Source organism: Anolis sagrei, chromosome 5 (assembly GCF_037176765.1).
Source record: "Anolis sagrei isolate rAnoSag1 chromosome 5, rAnoSag1.mat, whole genome shotgun sequence".
Classification (NCBI taxonomy): Eukaryota; Metazoa; Chordata; class Lepidosauria; order Squamata; family Dactyloidae; genus Anolis; species Anolis sagrei.
In genome coordinates this window covers 127,785,973-127,804,027 of record NC_090025.1, presented here as the reverse complement: position 1 = coordinate 127,804,027, position 18,055 = coordinate 127,785,973, and the positions used below count along the sequence as shown (strand labels likewise).

The 18,055-nt window shown below is 38.1% G+C and overlaps 1 protein-coding gene across 1 annotated transcript in view; it reads right to left on the bottom strand.

Moving 5' to 3' along the window:
* Nucleotides 1–2,345: 2,345 nt before the first annotated feature.
* SLC13A1 (solute carrier family 13 member 1) overlaps nucleotides 2,346–18,055 on the bottom strand; it is an 87,859-nt gene continuing 72,149 nt past the window's right edge. Inside the window, exons 13-17 of the mRNA XM_067469041.1 lie at nucleotides 13,069–13,172; nucleotides 11,029–11,138; nucleotides 10,029–10,190; nucleotides 7,889–8,026; nucleotides 2,346–6,002 (exon numbers count right to left, since the gene is read on the bottom strand). Of these exons, the coding sequence (XP_067325142.1) occupies nucleotides 5,859–6,002; nucleotides 7,889–8,026; nucleotides 10,029–10,190; nucleotides 11,029–11,138; nucleotides 13,069–13,172 (658 nt within the window). The 3' untranslated portion in view covers nucleotides 2,346–5,858. The remainder of the gene's footprint in view (nucleotides 6,003–7,888; nucleotides 8,027–10,028; nucleotides 10,191–11,028; nucleotides 11,139–13,068; nucleotides 13,173–18,055) is intronic.

The following is an 18,055-nucleotide window of genomic DNA, read 5'->3' as shown; positions in this document are numbered from 1 at the left end:
ACACCTCCTCCTCTTCCCTCCTCTTCCCTCCTCTTTATCCTCCCTTCTCCTTCCCCATCCTGAGTTAGGACTGACCTAGAGGCATGGGAGAGCTTTGTTGGGCCCCGCTGCAGGAGATACTCTTGGGCCTGAGGATTTTCCATCCAGATTTGCTGTCTGATCAGTTCTGGGCTTACCCACAAGGAGACCTGCAGCCACACCTTCTTTCCAGCCAGCTGACTCGGCAATCTCCAAGGAGAGAACATGGTCCAGCAGCCTTGCCGTGTGGCTACTTTAACGGCCATGCTGCCCATCACCCAGCTCCCAGAACACCTGCGCAGGGTGCCTCCATGGCCCTAACTGCCTCTCCATGTGGCTACTTTAATGGCCACACCACCCATGTCCAGATATTGGAACATCTGTGTGGTTTCTCATTTTCGGGATTCCACCACCTCACCTGTTGCATTCTGCTTCTGGCTGCTTATTCTATCAGCCCGCTTTGGTTGGGATTAAATGTTTATTTTTAAGATGTTTTATTGTATTTTTATTGAATTGTTTAATTGATTGTTTAATTGATATGTCATCAGCCCACTTTGATTGGGATTTAATGTTTGCTTTTAAGCTTTTTATTGTATTTATATTTGAATTGTTCAATTGATATGTCATGTTTATTACTGTATGTTTAAATTGATATGCTAATTGTTTAAATTGATATATCATGTTTATTATTATATATGTAGTGTGGCAGTGTATGCCATGGTCTGTAAGCCACCCTGAGTCCCCCAATGGGGTGAGAAGGGTGGGGTATAAATGTAGTATAATAATAATAATAATAATAATAAGAAGAAGAAGAAGAAGAAGAAGAAGAAGAAGAAGAAGAAGAAGAAGCTAATGCAGGGGTTTGGGCTGCTTCTTCTGCAGTCCTGATGGGGCAGCCAATGAATGTCTTAGCTTGGGCCGGGAAGGGGATTTTTATGCAACACACTGGTGAACAACAGCTGACATACTACTGTGTCATGACACACAGTTTGAAAAGCTCTGATGTAGATATTGAGCTTTCTTCCAATTTGCATGTTCAATACTGGATGCAGTGCATTCTTTTTGTAAAAGAAAAGGAGAATAGGCCACAGGAAAGTCTGACAACACTTGTGGTACTGGTTATGCATTATCAAATCTGAATGTTCAAATTACATAAAATTGGCAAAATTGTGTATTTGTGGAGGAAAATTATTAATAATAGGTAGATGGAATAGGAATAAATTGGACATTTTATTTTAAACATTATAGTGGATAGTAGAAGTGTGTGATCAATGAAAAAAATGTTTCAATACTTATTACTAAATGGGGGATCATTTATAATGTTTCTAAAATATTTTAAGTGACTTGTATCATAACTACTACGATGTAGCGAAAATTTAGTTTACTTTTTCGTTATGCAATTGTGCAAGTGGGAAAGCTTCCGGGACTCCTTTCCCCCTCATTTTTAGGGATATCTGGATGACACTTTCTACAATTGTAGAACACAATTATCACTGTTACCCTCCCCAAGTTTTGAAATGTTTCACTTATTCATCGGGTTTTTGGGGAATTTTTAAAGTTTTTACAAACGACTTTTTTAAAAAAAGCAACAAGAGCTCCCTTCCTGTATTCCACAGCCACGGGAACACTTCATATTGAATGACTTATAATATTAGAATCCACTAACTTAGTTTTGGTACTACTTCAGTTGCAGTTTCACTCTTTGCGGATTAAAAAAATAGAGAGAAGGTATTTATTTTCTTTAAACGGGTGTACTTTAATTGAACAAGGTTTCCCAAACACAGAATGGTTTTGGAAAACTAGTAAAGCTTAGGGGACTGTTTCCCCAGTCAGCACAGCAGATGCAGTATCAGATTAAATAACTGAGAAGACTTCCCCATCAACAGAATGGTTTTGAAAATAAAAAACTACTGTTCTCAGCAGTCACTCCTTAGCAGAATCAATAATAAATTATAGAAGTAAAATAAAATAAATATAGAAGATTCCCAGCAGTCTGGATTCCCCCTAATAGCAGCCAGTCACTCAGTCCTCCTAGCCTCTCTCCATGTAGCCTAGCCAACTGTGTGCCTAGTCTTAACCTGGCCTGCTGCTCTGCTTGCTCGCTCATGACGTACATCACTGATACAATTTTTTGCACAGCCTTACTGGATAGATATGTCTGTTTTATTTTAGCAATGTGCTTTCATCTAGAATAATCTCTTACTGGATATTCTTCAATAGATGGTCGTTTTCTTGTCTATAAAACAGTGCTGGTCTCTTGACAATAATAACATTTTATTACTGTCTCATTTCATAGCTCATAGAAAGATGGTAGATGCCAAAAAAGGGGGAAATTTACTAGAAAGTTAAATAAATAAGGCATAGCTCAATAATGCTCCCATTTAATATTAGTATGTGCACACAAAGACAGACAGACAGACAGACAGACACAGAGTGTTATTACTATACTAGAGAAAGTTAACAAGGTATTTATATTATTGAATAATACTATTGTATCTTTAAAATATTTATGAAGTTTACATAGGTTTAAGCCTACTGTATCATATACATTACTATGAATACAGTGGCAAATGCTTATCTACTTCTACTTTGGTTCACTTTTGAGATACAAAAATATTCTTAGTGTATTCCAGTGTTAAATAAAAATGACTTTTTCCTCATTCTTTTATAGGGGTACTACAAGTTGAGGACCCTTTATCCAAAATGTTTGGGACCAGAAGTGTTTGGGATTTTTTAAATTTTAATTTTATTTTAGAATTTCTATAGTTGCAAATTGTACATAATGAGGTATCTTGGAGATGGGACCCAAGTCTAAACACAAAATTGATTTATGTTTCATGTACAACTTATACATATACCCCGAAGGAGATTTTACATAGTGTGCAAAGTTTGTATGCACTGAACCATCAGAAAGAAAAGATGCCTCTATCCCAGTCACTCATGTGGACAATTTTGGATTTCAGAATTCCAGATAAAGGATGCTCAACCTGTATTATAATCTTAATTCATATTTTTCTCTAAAGCACATTCCCAATATTGCCATAAAAATGATTACAAAATGATACAATAATATACAATACACTATGTATACTATATCACAGTAAGGGACATGAAAAGCAACATCAGAAATGAAGCAAGTGAAAGATTTACAAAAGGGTATTGACTCACATTGTCTTTATTATAGAACAGATGTCAATGCAAAGTGCTTGGAATAACACTTTGGCGTTAAATTTCATATGTGAGAATGGAGATGGGTAATTTTTGCCCTCTCACCATAGTTTAAACCAGCTCCCAAAAGTCCCAGCCAATAAACCCATGATACAAAAATTGTGGGAGATACAGACCAAAAATCCAGCAGGTCAATTATTGATAGCATCTGTGTTAAGATTTGGCTGTAGGCCTTAAAAGTTATACAGAGAGAAGTATCATTGCTTAGTATGTATAGTGGTTGTAAATTAAAACCTTTAAAATACTTTGACATAATTCCCTTGTGTGAAGATGATATAAACAGTTTTTATCAAGACAATGAGTTGTTTAAAAATTAATAAAAGCACAAAAACATTGGAGTTGGAGAGTTGCTGTTGTTGGCCATGGAATGCAATGAGTTATTACAACTGTGCCCTTAGTGGTGCACTTTCTGTCAATGTATAGTATTTAAATTGTACCAGTGTGGCATCCTGTACAAGTAGGAATGAAAGTATACAGCAATTTCTGATTAAATATAAATTGTAATGTATGTTTATCTTGAAACATTTATTTTATATGTATGTCAATACATACTTTGGGGGGGGGGGCAGCTATACTACTTTATATAAAGAGGTGACGTGGATCTTGGGAAAGTCCTTTTTTAGAATACAACTCTTAGAATCCTCCAAACAGCAAGGTTATGAGAAGTGCTACACCACAAATATAAATATAGGCAGATACCAAGTTACAAACATCCAACTTAAATATGACTCCTAGTTACAAACAGATGTACGGCAACAAGAATGAAGAGGAAATCTACCTTTAAGAAGAGATTCTATGGGGAAATGAGATTCTATGGGGAAAAGATGTCTCTGCTGAAGCTTTATCACCTATCCAATTGTCACAATGACAGAAAGTCAAATGAAATCATCTGAACAGAGGCACAGAGGGCAAAACAAACATTGCAGGGCTATTAATCCTCCCCTATGCTAGGTAAAACTAAAAAGAGTGCAATATTATATTAACAATCATTGCAATTTCCTATGTTTGGTGCTCTTCTTGAAAAAGGTGGTTTACTGTTTCATGAAATTCTGATTTACAATGCTTAACACTGGCTGAACATATACAGTCAACAGTCATTTTTGTAAGACATATTCTGAATGAAAAAACTACAAGATAAATAAATAAACAACCACACAATATTTTTCCTACATAGACAAGTGCTTTGGAAACTTCTAATATGGAATTAGCTTTTTAAAAATGGATTTTCTGCAATATGACGATCATATATGTTTACAATTTATTCCAATATTAAACAATAAATAGGACTGTTACTTGGTATTATTACATGTAACTATATGTTAAGGTTTAAACTAAGATTTCAGATTAAGATGATGGTATATAATGGTATATTTTGAAATAAAGTAAGTAAAGGTAAATGTTTTCCCTGACATGTCCGACTCTGGGGGGTGGTGCTCATCTCCATTTCTAAGCCGAAGAGCCTGCTTTGTCTGTAGATGCCTCCAAGGTCATGTAGCTAGCATGACTGCATGGAGTGCCTTTACCTTCCTGCAGATGTGGTACCCATTGATCTGCTCACATTTCCATGTTTTCAAACTGCTAGGTTGGCAGAAACTGGGCCTAACAGTGAGAGCTCACACCACTTCCCGGATTCGAGCCGCCAACCTTTCGGTCAGCAAATTCAGTAGCTCAGCGGTTTAACCCGGGGGGGGGGGGGTGAAACAAAGTAAGTTAGTATAATTCTTTGTGATGCTTTGTTTAATAAATAAATAAAAACACACCTATGGGATGTGAAATACAATATAATGGAATATTACGAGGAAAATTCTATTGAAAAAGGATTGTGACAAAAATCCTACAGTAACAAAGTGACGACATTTTGTCCAGCATCAGTGTCATAATCATTATGACCTGATGAGCTTTTCTGGTTTAAAAAGAGGCCTATTGGCATTTACAATGAGGAATCATCATGATTTGATATAACATGATGTGGTACAGAATATTCTAGTTGCAATATTGATGCTTCTATCTGATCATTTTAAACACTGCATGGTATCATGTGAATACCATCAACTTCTTCGACATTTTATCCTAAAGAAGTTATTTCAATTGCATGCCAAAATAACTACAATTTGGGAAGAAAACTTACACTGGAGTTTATGGCATGATATATTCCATATGCACCAATACGTATGTCATTCAGAATTAATGCATTCAATAGACTATTTTGCAAGTTAGGACTGTGGGACACTGGCCATTAACGTAAAATGATCGATTCCTTAGTATTTCTAGAAAGGTTACATTGGCATTTCAACAGGCAAATATTAAGTGCAACATCATTTTGTGACCCTCAGAACAGAGGTAAATTACCATTCACGATGAATGTTCATGACTGCAGATGCTAATTTCTGCTTATAAGCTGAACCCGGTACTGATGGGACACTTGTACAGATTTATTTCCTACTGCAGTATTCAGACTCCTGCTTTATGACTGCCCAAATATCTAGTCTTTGGTTCCAAGTACATAAAGCATAATACCCTTCCAACATGGTTTAACACAGTTGTACCATACAGATCTCTCAGCTTGCATGTTTAGGAAGGAGGAACTCAGGGAAGTGCCAGGTGGTCCATCCTTAAAGGCCAGTTTTGTTGACAAGAGAAGGAATGGGTGCCCAGGATGGATATGTATGCAGATCGTACAGAGGCACGGCCCATGTCATGACAGCAAACATGACAACTGCAACTCCAATGATATTTACACCCAGCCCTGCTTTGACCTTTAAAAAAAAGTGGACAAGAAGGAAAAAAAGAGAGAAAATATTATAAATAGAAAGTTAACAGGTTGTCCATTTTTTCTTAAAAAAAAACTGCTAACCAAATGATCTTTGAAGTGTGACTATTAAGAATACAATGTATGGATTTGGAATTCTTTGGTTCAAATATCAAAGAAAAGATGAATCCCATTTCTGTAAGGGGTCTGCTCAAATTTGTTACTAATTTAGGGATTTTTTTTTGTCGTGTCAGGAGCAACCGCTCCTGTTGTGAGAGAATTGGCCGTCTGCAAGGATGTTGCCCAGGGGACGCCTGGATGATTTTTGATGTTTTATCATCCTTGTGGGAGGCTTCTCTCATGTCCCCGCATGAGGAGCTGGAGCTAATAGAGGGAGCTCATCCTCCTCTCCCCGGATTCGAACCTGCGACTTGTCGGTCTTCAGTCCTGCCGGCACAGTGCTTTAACCCACTGTGCCACCGGGGGCTCCTATTAAGGGATTAGCATGAGGAATTGAAAGCAACAGGCTAAAGACCGGTTTAATGTACTGGTTAGTATATTCGAACTATGGGCCCATCTATATGGGTTATGTACCCTAAAATGCATGGTGTTTATGTGGCACATGGGGCCACCTCACCCTCAAAGAGGGGCATAGCTATGTTAGGTGAAGTTGGGGAATGCTCTAGAGCTCTGTACTTCAGGGGGAGGAATGAACAGCTAGGCTGATTTTGATACAGAATTGGCCCGGCTATTTACATGGGCCAATGCCATCATCACACTTTTCCTGCATTCTGTTGCGTAGGAAAAATGAGATGGCACCATCTCTGTCATTTTTCTTTGTCAGTGTAGTGAGGGTCATAACACTCCAGAGAGCTCCTGGCTGTTGCTTGACGCCTTTGCTGACATTAGCAAAGACACCAAAGTGACTCAGAGAAGGGAAGGGGATCACCAGCCTCCGTAACCCCTTTCCCCTCTCTAAGTTATGTGAACACATTTGCCAATATCAGCGAAAGCACCACGTTACGGCCGCATGCTTCCTAGAGCTTCATGGCCACTACTATGATGAAGAAAAACAACAAAGATAAGGGTGACTATACAGTGAGGATCTATTCCCACTGCTGCTGTAGTTCAGAACAGAATGGTTTAAAAACACTACGGCAGAATACTTTGGGCCAGCTCTAAATGTTGTGGTCCATGTAGATACATCATATCATAGTGGAAACACAGATTTAAATGGACTATGATATTCATTGCACGAATCTTGGACCAAACATTTTTCCTCAGCTTAATCTATCCTACAAGGCTGTTGAAAGAGTAAAAGGGGAAAGACACATTATACTTGCTTCCATTGGCTCCACAAGAACTAATAAAATGAAATTTGTGTTTATTTTGCACTAACACATCTTGGGGTCAAGTTACGAAATATTTTTGAAATTTTCAAAAAGGTGCAAAAATGCACCATCAAATATTTGAATTCTGCTTCTTTTTTGTGTTTGCAAAATAAAAAAAAATATAAATGAAGATTCTGACTATGATGATGGAAACAAATGCCTCTACTGAAGATTTCAAAGCTTGGGCAGGTTCATTTGAGGAATGTGAAATCTCATTTATTTCCTCCAAATGAACATCAGTTGCTAGAGGCAACTGTGTGAGAAAACTGTTAAATATAGGCTTTCCAGAGATCTGGGAAATGAATATCTAGGAAGTAGAATTCAGGACTAGAATGGAATTTGAATCTGTGCTACTAGAGGTGTTTTTATGTTCCTAAAAGTAACTGCAATAATCTTTTATAAGAGCGTTGAGCACTTGGGAAAGGGATACTGCTATGTCTCTAGCCTTAATAATAATATTGCAACAGTTTCCCATAAACTACACAATTTGCTGATAACTTACCATATCAATAACTCGTAGGTGACCATATGAAAATACAATAGCATTGGGTGGATTTGCTACTGGTAGCAGGAATGCAAATGAAGTGCAGAGGGTTGTTGGTATCAAGATATACAGTGGGTTCACATGGATAGCTTCAGCCTGTTAGACACGCAAAAAACCTGACTGTCAGAAATGCTTCATATTGACTGACAGAAGTATACCACATATTTGGTTACAGAAACAGATTACAATGTAAGTTACAGCTTAATGACTCCCATTATTGCAATTTCTAAAGTATGACTATATGGTCACTAATTACTCAGTACTACATACCTGAAAGAAACACTATCAGATTTATATATTATGTTGTGCAGATACTTATTGTTGTAGTAGAGTGTGCTGAGCAAGCTACAACGAGTAGTAGAAGGGAAAGAGGACTGCTCAACTGTTGGATCAAGAGCAGCAAAGGAAACGAATTAGGGAAATATTCATGACACCTACAGATACTGAGTCATTCGAAGGGTTCACAGATTCTGAGATAGAGGAGGAGGGAGAGGAATGTAGAGGTTTGAAGTGGGTTACTCGGGATCAAGAGTCAGATGAAGAGAGAGAAAGGAAGCAGATCCATGAAATACTTAATGCTCCGACTGAGGAGGAAGACTTCATGGGGTTCACGAGGAGTGATGGGACTGGGATTGATGACGGAGAGGAGGATGGGCTAGATTGGACCTGTGTACAAGAGATCAGGGACATATGTATTCAACCCACATCAAGTGATGAGTTTGAACAATTTTCAGGAGACTGGCAACCTGGAAATACATGAGGTGATCTAAGTCTTGATAGACGCTGGAAAAGTTGGATGGATAGGCGGTGGCCAGCAGCTGTGGAAGCAAAAGCACGTGAGAGTGATGAAGACAGGGTGGAGTCCAGCTCCTCCTCTGATGAGGAGTTATAGGATAAAAGTAAGGTATCAAACAATTGGAACTTTGCAGTAGGCAAAGTGTTGTATTTGGGTTTGGGACTTTGTTGCTGCCATTACTTTCGCCTTGGGTCCTGGGACTGCAGATTGCTGTGTTTTCATGCTTCTACTGACTGGAATCCTGTAAGTGCTGACTTCTACCTCCTTGCAGACTCCAGATTGTTTTTGGACGACGACATCGTGTTTAGAACTCAAACTTCTGTTTTTGGACATGCCTTGACTTTGGACTGTTTCCTGACTACATTTTTGCTTGCTCCTACCTTGCTATCTTGTGTTTTGAATGCTCTGTGATTTTGAAGCAGTTTGCTTGAACTTTTTGTTAACCCGGATTATACTCCAGTATAATCCGCCTTATTTTCCAAGTTGCGTTTTTTGCATAGCAGGTTGCTACAGACTTTGTTTCCTTGCTAGGTACACTGAGTTAAGTGTTTCTAAGCTATTTTTGTTATATTAATAAACCTTGTTTGGACATTGCATTTGTGTTTGGCTCCTTTAAGGCTTCTGGTTCACAACACTTATAATTTTTCTACTAAGTTTGAGGGGCTACAGCCAGAATTTATACTTTTGTCTTAATTATTGGAATAAGAAATGTGGATTACTTATAACAAAATACATTAAAACGCCTAGAAAATGAAACATATTTCTAACTCACCTTGAAAAGGAAACACATTTTAAACTTATTTCACAAACTATATATTCAAGTCATGCTCCCCTGAATGCAATGGAACAGAATGACTGATGTTTTGTATTAGACTCCTTGCCATAAATATTTATCTAATATTTCCACTTTTTTTTTTGGTAAGACTCCAGACAACATCAATCTATATATAGAATCATATTTTATTAATCCAGGATTGAGGAGCCTATACACCCACCAATATCCATGTTGTTGTGATAGTTTTATTAGACCAAACGTAAGGTAGAAATTCATCATACTAGATTTTCAAGCCCATATTGTTTTCTATTCAAAATAGTTAATTCTGCAATTTTTTTTTGTAATTGCAGCTACTATACTTCTTTCGTTTTGTATTCATGATGGTTACTCTAGGCTCACAACCGTCCTCAGCATGTTTTAGAAATGATAGGAAATGCAAATTTTTATCATCCATATTTAACCAGTCTGATTGTACATTTTACAAACATCATTATTCACCAAAGTATTTTACAAACATCATTACTCACCAAAGGAGCTAGGATAGGCAAGAAAATTGTGATTGTAGCAGGATTGCTGGCTACTTCAGTGACTGAGGTGACAATCAAGGATGAAATTAGGATGATTAGCCATACGGGTAGTGAGCCCAGAGGAGTTAATTTGCTTCCAATCCAGTGTGAGAGTCCTGAGACCTGCAATGAAATGTTGCATTGTTATTATTATTTTTTTTAGTGGAGCATTAAGGACCTCATCACATTGAGGCTGGGATTCGCCTCACCATTATTCTGTGCATAAAGATCTCAATAGAACCAACTTAAGTAATATTTTACCAATTCAAACATCAAGTTTCTGTGTCTAGGTTTCCTAGTATAGTTTTTAATATTGTAATCCACAATTAGTCTCAAGCCAGAAAGAAAAACACCTACAGCTACAAGGAGTAGTAGTAGTAGTAGTAATCTATTACAATCTTTAACATTCCTATGTATTCCATAATGATACTTTTCTTCACAATATCATTTAAATCAAAGCTTAATATTGACTTTGTTTGTAGTAAAGTGCAAAGGCTTTCAAATGTAGTTAGTTACTGTTTTAAAACTATAAAAATATAGCTGCAGATCCTCTTTACTTTTAATTCTATGAAATCAAAATAAAATATTACTTTTGATTCCTTAAAAAAACCAAATGTTACAAATGGCTGTCATGAAGTATAGTTAGTGAGATGTCCGTGTCCTGTAAATATAATATTAAATAAAACAGTTACAGAACTGTTATGACTAAGAGCAAAGTTATACCTCATTATACTGCAAATACAATATATATTATTTATGCCTTATGCTTTTTCAAAATGGAAGTAGTTACACATTATATTTGTAGCAATTTGGTCTCTGCTTTAATCGCTGTTACACTTCTAGAGAAATCACAGTGCATGGAATAACTTGGGAAGTACTTCACTTCTTTCTCTGTGCTTGAAACTAGCTGCAGCATATTAATATTATTACTAATGGAATATGGTGTAAACACTTGCATTACCTCACAGCCATCTGCCAGTGCAAACCCTCCACCAACCAGCATGGCAATTTCCCAGGGCATGCAGGCCTGAAATTCTTTCCAAGTTATCAGTGGGGTGTAATCAAAAACAACTAGAGAGATGAAAATGTAAAAGGAAACAGGAAAGAAAGCTTATTATATTATCCTTCCATTAATATTATTCTTGCACACACACACACAGCTTATTGTATTAACTTTCAATTAATATTTTTCAAGCTTTTACACACACACAGGATATACATAATCCTCCCAAATTGTTCCTTACAATGAACAATATGCCGTCTTTGGCAAAGTCCTGTGATATATTTATAAACACATGGGCTGGGCTCAAGCTCTCCCTAAAACAAAGCAAGTCCCCACCGAGTTCCCTGAAACAACCTGGTAAAATTGGTGAAGTTGAAGTCTGCCCTGGAATTATACTACACTAAGGGTGCACCTAAACTGTGGAATTAATGTATCTCAGTGGTTCACAACCTCGGGTCCCCATATGTTTTTGACCTACAATTCCCAGAAATCCCAGCCAGTTTACCAGCTGTTAGGATTTCTGGGTGTTGAAGGCCAAAAACATCTGGGGACCCCAGGTTGAGAACCACTGATGTATCTTGACAATGACACCACTTTAATTGCCATGGTTCAATGCCATGGAATCCTGGAAGTTATAGATTTACAAAATCTTACAACTTCTCTACCAAACAATATTAGAAGCATTGAGCCACGTCAGTTAAAGTGATGTCAAGCTTTGAATGCAATTTTCCTGCTTCTTGGCAGGGAGTTGGACTCGATGGCCCATGAGGTCTCTTCCAACTCTATGATTCTATGATTTATTCTAAAATATAGATGCACCCTATGAAAGGTTAAGACAGATTTTGCCATTGAACCCTCTCAGAACTAGTCATGTGGTGTATCCAATGCAATTTTCTGAATCAGCACCCCAAATAACCAAATCGAAACTAAAGTTGACCAAAAACTTTTTCGTAACCCTTTTGGTACTAAAGGTGGAGAATGATGCCTGGTCAAAGTGGTCCCTGTTCAAGTAGTTCCTGGTTAAGTGGTCTCTATTAAAAAAAAGCTGGGGACCACTGGTGTAAAAAGGAATTTCTTCAGGGAGCTTGCAAGTAAGACCATGATATACATTTACAACCCTATATATCTTGTCAGGCATTTTATGTAGGGAGAAATTTGTATGTTCAACTGAACCTGGTTGCAGTTTCCCTGGCACACTTTCTACTCAGTGTGCAAAGTTCTACTAAGGAAGAAGAAACTTTAGGAACAGAGCCTGCATGTATATCACCACACTGTCACACTTTTACCGTTTGATCAATTACAGATTTTCACTCATTACCCTTGTATGTTGTACCTCTGTGCCACCATACATTTACCTTCACTGCCTCACATGCCATGTCCTCATATGCACAGGTTGGACAACAGAAAACATTGAATATTACTTTTAAATTTTGCTCCATTTAAATGCAAGTGACAGCCCATTTCTTCTAACACAATGTTGCTTTAGGGCAGTGGTTCTCAACCTGTGGGTCCCCAGATATATTGGCCTTCAACTCCCAGAAATCCTAACAGCTGGTAAACTGGTTGGGATTTCTGGCAGTTGTAGGCCAAAACACCTGGGGACCCACAGGTTGAGAACCACTGCTTTAGGGTGAAAAGGGTATGTTGCTGTTTGTGTGTGTCCTCAACTTATGGTGGCCTCATGAATTTCATGGGGTTTTCTCAGGGCAAAGTGATTTTGCCAGTTCCTTTCTCTGAAATATTTCTTATAGTACCTGGGCTTTGTTGGCATTGACCATCCAAGAGCTAACCAGGGCTGACCCTACTTAGCTTCCAAGATCAGACAGCTGCTGGCACCTTTTTGAAATTGATTTTAACTTTATTAAGTACATTGTCAACTGAAACACAATAGCAGCATTAAGAATGAACCTGAAAGTAGATATTATTGCATAACTCAGCCACTGATTATCTCACACAATCATAATTTATACTGCTTAAGTGAAAATGTATATACTCAACTATTTTCTCCATTTGATGTTCTTGACAAGGTTTTTGCTGGGATAACGAAGAAGAGTAAGCCGATGATTAAGGCAACCGTAGAATCTGTTGCAAAACCTCGGTATCTAGGGAAAAACACACTAGCGTTTGATTTCAAATATCAAAGCATTATAAAAACACATTGTTTAATACTGTTCATATAGATTTATTACAATTTCCAGATATTTCAGAAAGCTTATAAATCTATTTTGAAGTGATAAGAAATACTGCTGATTTATAGTGAGGAAGCTGTGTTAAATCTATAAGGTTGTCATGTGATAAAACTAGAATGCAGTAGTTTAGCTAGCAATAAATACTTTAAAGAGAGGATGAAAAGAAATCAAATATCATATATTCCCACCAAAGCACGTTCTTAAGGGGCTCATCTTTTAACCTGAAAATATATTCCACTTATTTCCTTTCCCACTTGCTCTAAAAACCAGTAAATGTTGTTCCCTACTTATTAGGGAAGCATAAATTGATAAAATGTAGCATGCTTGGGACCTCTATGTTGAACCAAGAAAAAGAATGTTTAGTATACTCCTCTACTATTTAAGAGCTTTTGTGCCACCCTCTGGCCCTATTACTGTTCAGTTCTTCCTCCTGTTTTTGTTGGAAAAGAAGGAGGCTTGTATCATCCTACCTAACGGAATTGTTTTTCTCTAAGGCATGGGGCCACAACATGGCTTTGCTTTAGCAGAAAAACAAAGGGGTGAATGGAGAAGAAGCAGGAAAAAGGCAGCTCTACACTATCCACATTCCACGGCTGATCTGAAGTGCCAAATGCCAGATTGGCCTCAGGATAGGTTAGAGTGCCACACACTGGCCTCCTCAGAGGCAGGAGAGAGTCCTGTCCAACCAGTAGTGCCATTCTCATCATTGAAGTGACTAGCAGGCATGGCATGGCGCATGTTGATTGCTTGGAATGATGTTGGCTGGGGTCTCAGAGTGATGACGGGGAGAGCAGAGAGGAGGCATCGCCCCCAACCCTTCTCCAATCATACCATCAATCTGTTCAATGTCACTCCAAGGCAATTGGTACTATCCATGTCACTCTTGCTGGCCACCACAACAACGAGAGGCTGTGGTCCAACTATTTACTCAGGCACAAAGTTTTAGTTTACTCGATTCTTAGGAGTCGGCTGTGTTGCAGTGGCCTTGGCCTGTGTTAACCTAGATCAGCTCTGTGTTCAGTCACCATGGAGCGTATTCTCCTGTCCTTTGTAATAAGCCAGTGGTTTGTAATAAGCCAGTGGGTCCCCAGATGTTTTTGCCTCCAACTCCCAGAAATCCTAACGGTTGATAAACTGGCTAGGATTTCTGGGAGTTGTAGGCCAAAACACCCACAGGTTGAGAACCACTGCAATAAGTGGTCTGTGTAGATATGCACAAGATAATGAAGATTCTCCTATTCTTCTTGTCCACAACAGTCAGGAGTGAATGTTGCATACAGTCATATAAGTGCCTGCACAAGCTTTACGATTTATACAGGCTTCTTCTAGGTTCTACCACAAATATAAGTATGTTTGGTGAGGACAGAGGAGAGAACTTTCTCCAGGGCTGTTCCTCCATTATGTAACTTTCTTCCACAGGAGGCCCAACTGGCCCCATCCTTGTTGTATTTCCATTAGTAAGCAAAGTGTAGTTATTATTATATATGTAGGCATTTGGTTTTTATCTTGTGGAGTTTTTCATGGGAGCTGGGTATTGTGTTCCGATTGGATTATACCTTAAATGTGTTCTTCAAATTGTTTTAACTTTAGTATTTAGAACAGAAGTGTGATTTAAATCATGTTTTAACTTTTGCATATTTCAAGTTGTATTGGGGTTTTAAAAGGTTGCAAATGCCCTAAAGGTACCGGATCCTCCTGGATCATGGAAGCTTAACAAGGCTACCCTTGATTAGTGCTTGAATAGGGGTTGTGAATAAGCACTTCCAGACAGCGCCAAAATCTGTGTTTTAAATCTAAAAAAAAAATTGTCATGTGACAGAAGGTCAACACAGAGACCTGTCAGTCCTGGGATATGGTCTCCTGCAGTCCTCGCAGTCTTTCTCTGTAGCAGATCAAGATGGAAGGCAGATGGGGGACATCCAGTGGAAGTTTTGTTTCTAAAGAAAAAACCCTTTCCATCATGTGCTGGATTACATATACACACATGCAAATATGTTAATATAAGCACTAGCAGATTTGTATGTGTACATATGAGATCCAGCACATAATGGAGGGATTAAAAAAAACCCAAACTTCAGTTGGATCTCTCTCTTCCCCCAATTCTTAATTCAACCTCTGTTTAAGATTATAAAGTGTAAAATAAAGAGTTCAGAGAATTCGAATGGCTCTCCATTTGTGCTTCCTTTAAACCACCTGTGTGTCTGTCAGAGGAAAAGATAGTAGGGATCCTCCTCGCTTATTCTCAAAAATTTGCTAAAAAGCAATGTTTGGATGTTGTAGTATAAAATAACAAAAAATATTTTGTGATAAGATAATGCAGAATTCCTATAAGAAGGGAAAATCATGGTAAAACCCTAAACTTTTATCTGCTCACATTCTTATAATCAGAAGTGTTGCTATGGTAACTCCACAATTCATGGGAGTAAATATAAATACTGTTCCAAAATGAATTCAGCACAGGCATTTATATATTCTTATTTATACTTATTAATATATGGAAATGTACCAAACACCTGGATGAACTCAGGTTTGGTACAAAAGTTCACATTGCAAGCAGAATAACAGAAATATTCAGACGGAGGACACTACTGCTTGTAAGATTTTAAAAGCCCACATAGGAAAAGTGTTTTCCTTTCATTTTGGTATTGCAAAGAACTGCAGCCTTCTGATCCTATTAGATTTCAGTGGATATATTATGCTATAAAAACAATTTACTGTAATGTATAGTGATATAGCCTCACATTTTGTTCTGAAGTAAACTGGACTGCAGGGAATGCTATGGAAAAAATGTAAGAATTACTGATTTTCTTTTTACTATTGCAATGGAGTTAAAGTTTTACAAACACAAACACTACCTACTTCTGAAAGAGTTGAAAATGAAAGCAAGAGAAGCAAGTGAACTAGACTGCATGAATAGATTGGAAATAACCTGTATGTGATATTTCATTGACAGGGCAAAACTAACACAAAGATCTGATAAATGGAGTGGGTTAGAATTAAGCACACACAGAGTTGCCACATTTTTCAAATACTAGTGTGGGTCAACTGTCCCTATTACCCAACCAGTTCAAGACTGGAATGTACATTTGAGGTATTTATTTGTTATTATTTATTTACAGTATTTATATTTCGCCCTTCTCACCCCGCAGGGGACTCAGGGCGGATTACAGTGTACACATATATGGCAAACATTCAATGCCAATTTGACATACAATGTATACAGACATACACAGAGGCTATTTAACTTTTTCTGGCCACCAGGGGAGCTGTCGCTTTCATCATCCATCTGAGACACTGGAGTTTCCCGCATGCTTTTGCTGGAGTGCTTTGCTGGAGTCTTTTTTATGGCCTCATAAATTAGTTAATTTAGCCTACCCACACAAGGTGGTACCTAATTTTCCTACTTGACAGATGCAACTGTCTTTCGGGTTGCAAAGGTCGACAATAGGCTACACAATTGGTTGGAAGCCCACTCCAACCCGGGCTGGCTTTGAACTCATGACCTTTTGGTCAGAGTGATCTTAATGCAGCTGACACTCAGTCAGCTGCGCCACAATCCTGGAAGTAAGGATTTAAAAAAGATTGCCCTCTGTATCGTCAGAACTAACTCCCCCCCCCCCCATGCAGCTGGGGAGTGGTAGGTGCTTTGCCATCTCTACCGGGGAAGAAACTTAAAGAAAGTAGCTCTGACTAGAGCTACTTTCTGAGGGCAGAGCTACATGGGTTAGCATTCCACCCCTTGTTTTCATTCCCTTCTGAATGCTGATCTACCCTCCTGCCCATTAACAGTATAATTAATTGGTTGCCTTTGGGGCTGGGTAGGGTGTCCTAGGGTGTTTTTTTTTTTTTGTTTTTTGCTTACCCTATACTGTTCAAAGAGGGCAAATTGGGAAAGTGTGGTTTTAAATAGGCCATACCAGAAAACAGCAAAAGATTTAATTTTGGTGTAGACCCAAGACACCCCCTTTCTATATAGGCCAGGAACATACACCCTCACCTATGGTTCAAATAACCAAGGTGAGGGCAAAGGGAAATGGCCTAGGAACAGGAAATTCTGGCCTCAATAAATCCTTGGGGCAGAATTCTCTGTCACGTTTCCCTTAGTGATGGCCCAGGGTTATTTCAGCCGGGGACACAGGTGTTTCACCCAAATTAGCCGAGGGGTAGGTCTGAGATAGCCACTGCTTCAACTTTATCCACAGCAAGTTCATGCCACACTTTATCTGCAAGTTACAAAGTTTAAATCAATAAAAGTTGCCCATAGTTTAACCCATATCTGTTGTGTTGTCTCTTTATTTCAATAGTTGAGTGGCAAATTGATTTTTTTCAAGAGTAGGGATATAATTCTTCACTAGAGGAACACCTACCCTGTAAAAATAATACAGTTTGGCACCACTTTAATTGCTATGATTCAATGCTATGGAATCATGGGAACTGTGTTTTTACAAAGTCTTTAGCCTTCTCTGCCAAAGGATGTTAGTATCTCACCAAACCTTAGCTTCAAGGATTCCAAAGCATTGAGTCATGGCAGGTAAAGTGGTATCAAACTACATTAATTTTATAATGTAGATACAGTCTAAATTTCTTCTTGAAATTAGCAAGGAGTAATTTCAACAATTTTCTTTCCCCTACAAGGAAATATTTGGAAGCCATGTAGTTTGTAATGGCTATTCATAACTCAGGACTTATTCTGAACAAAATTTGCAGATGATAGTTTTGTGCAGAAAATGATAATGTCAATTCTTGTTGAAGCGGTAGAAATATGTCTTTGTATCCTTGCTTATATTTTGTTCTTG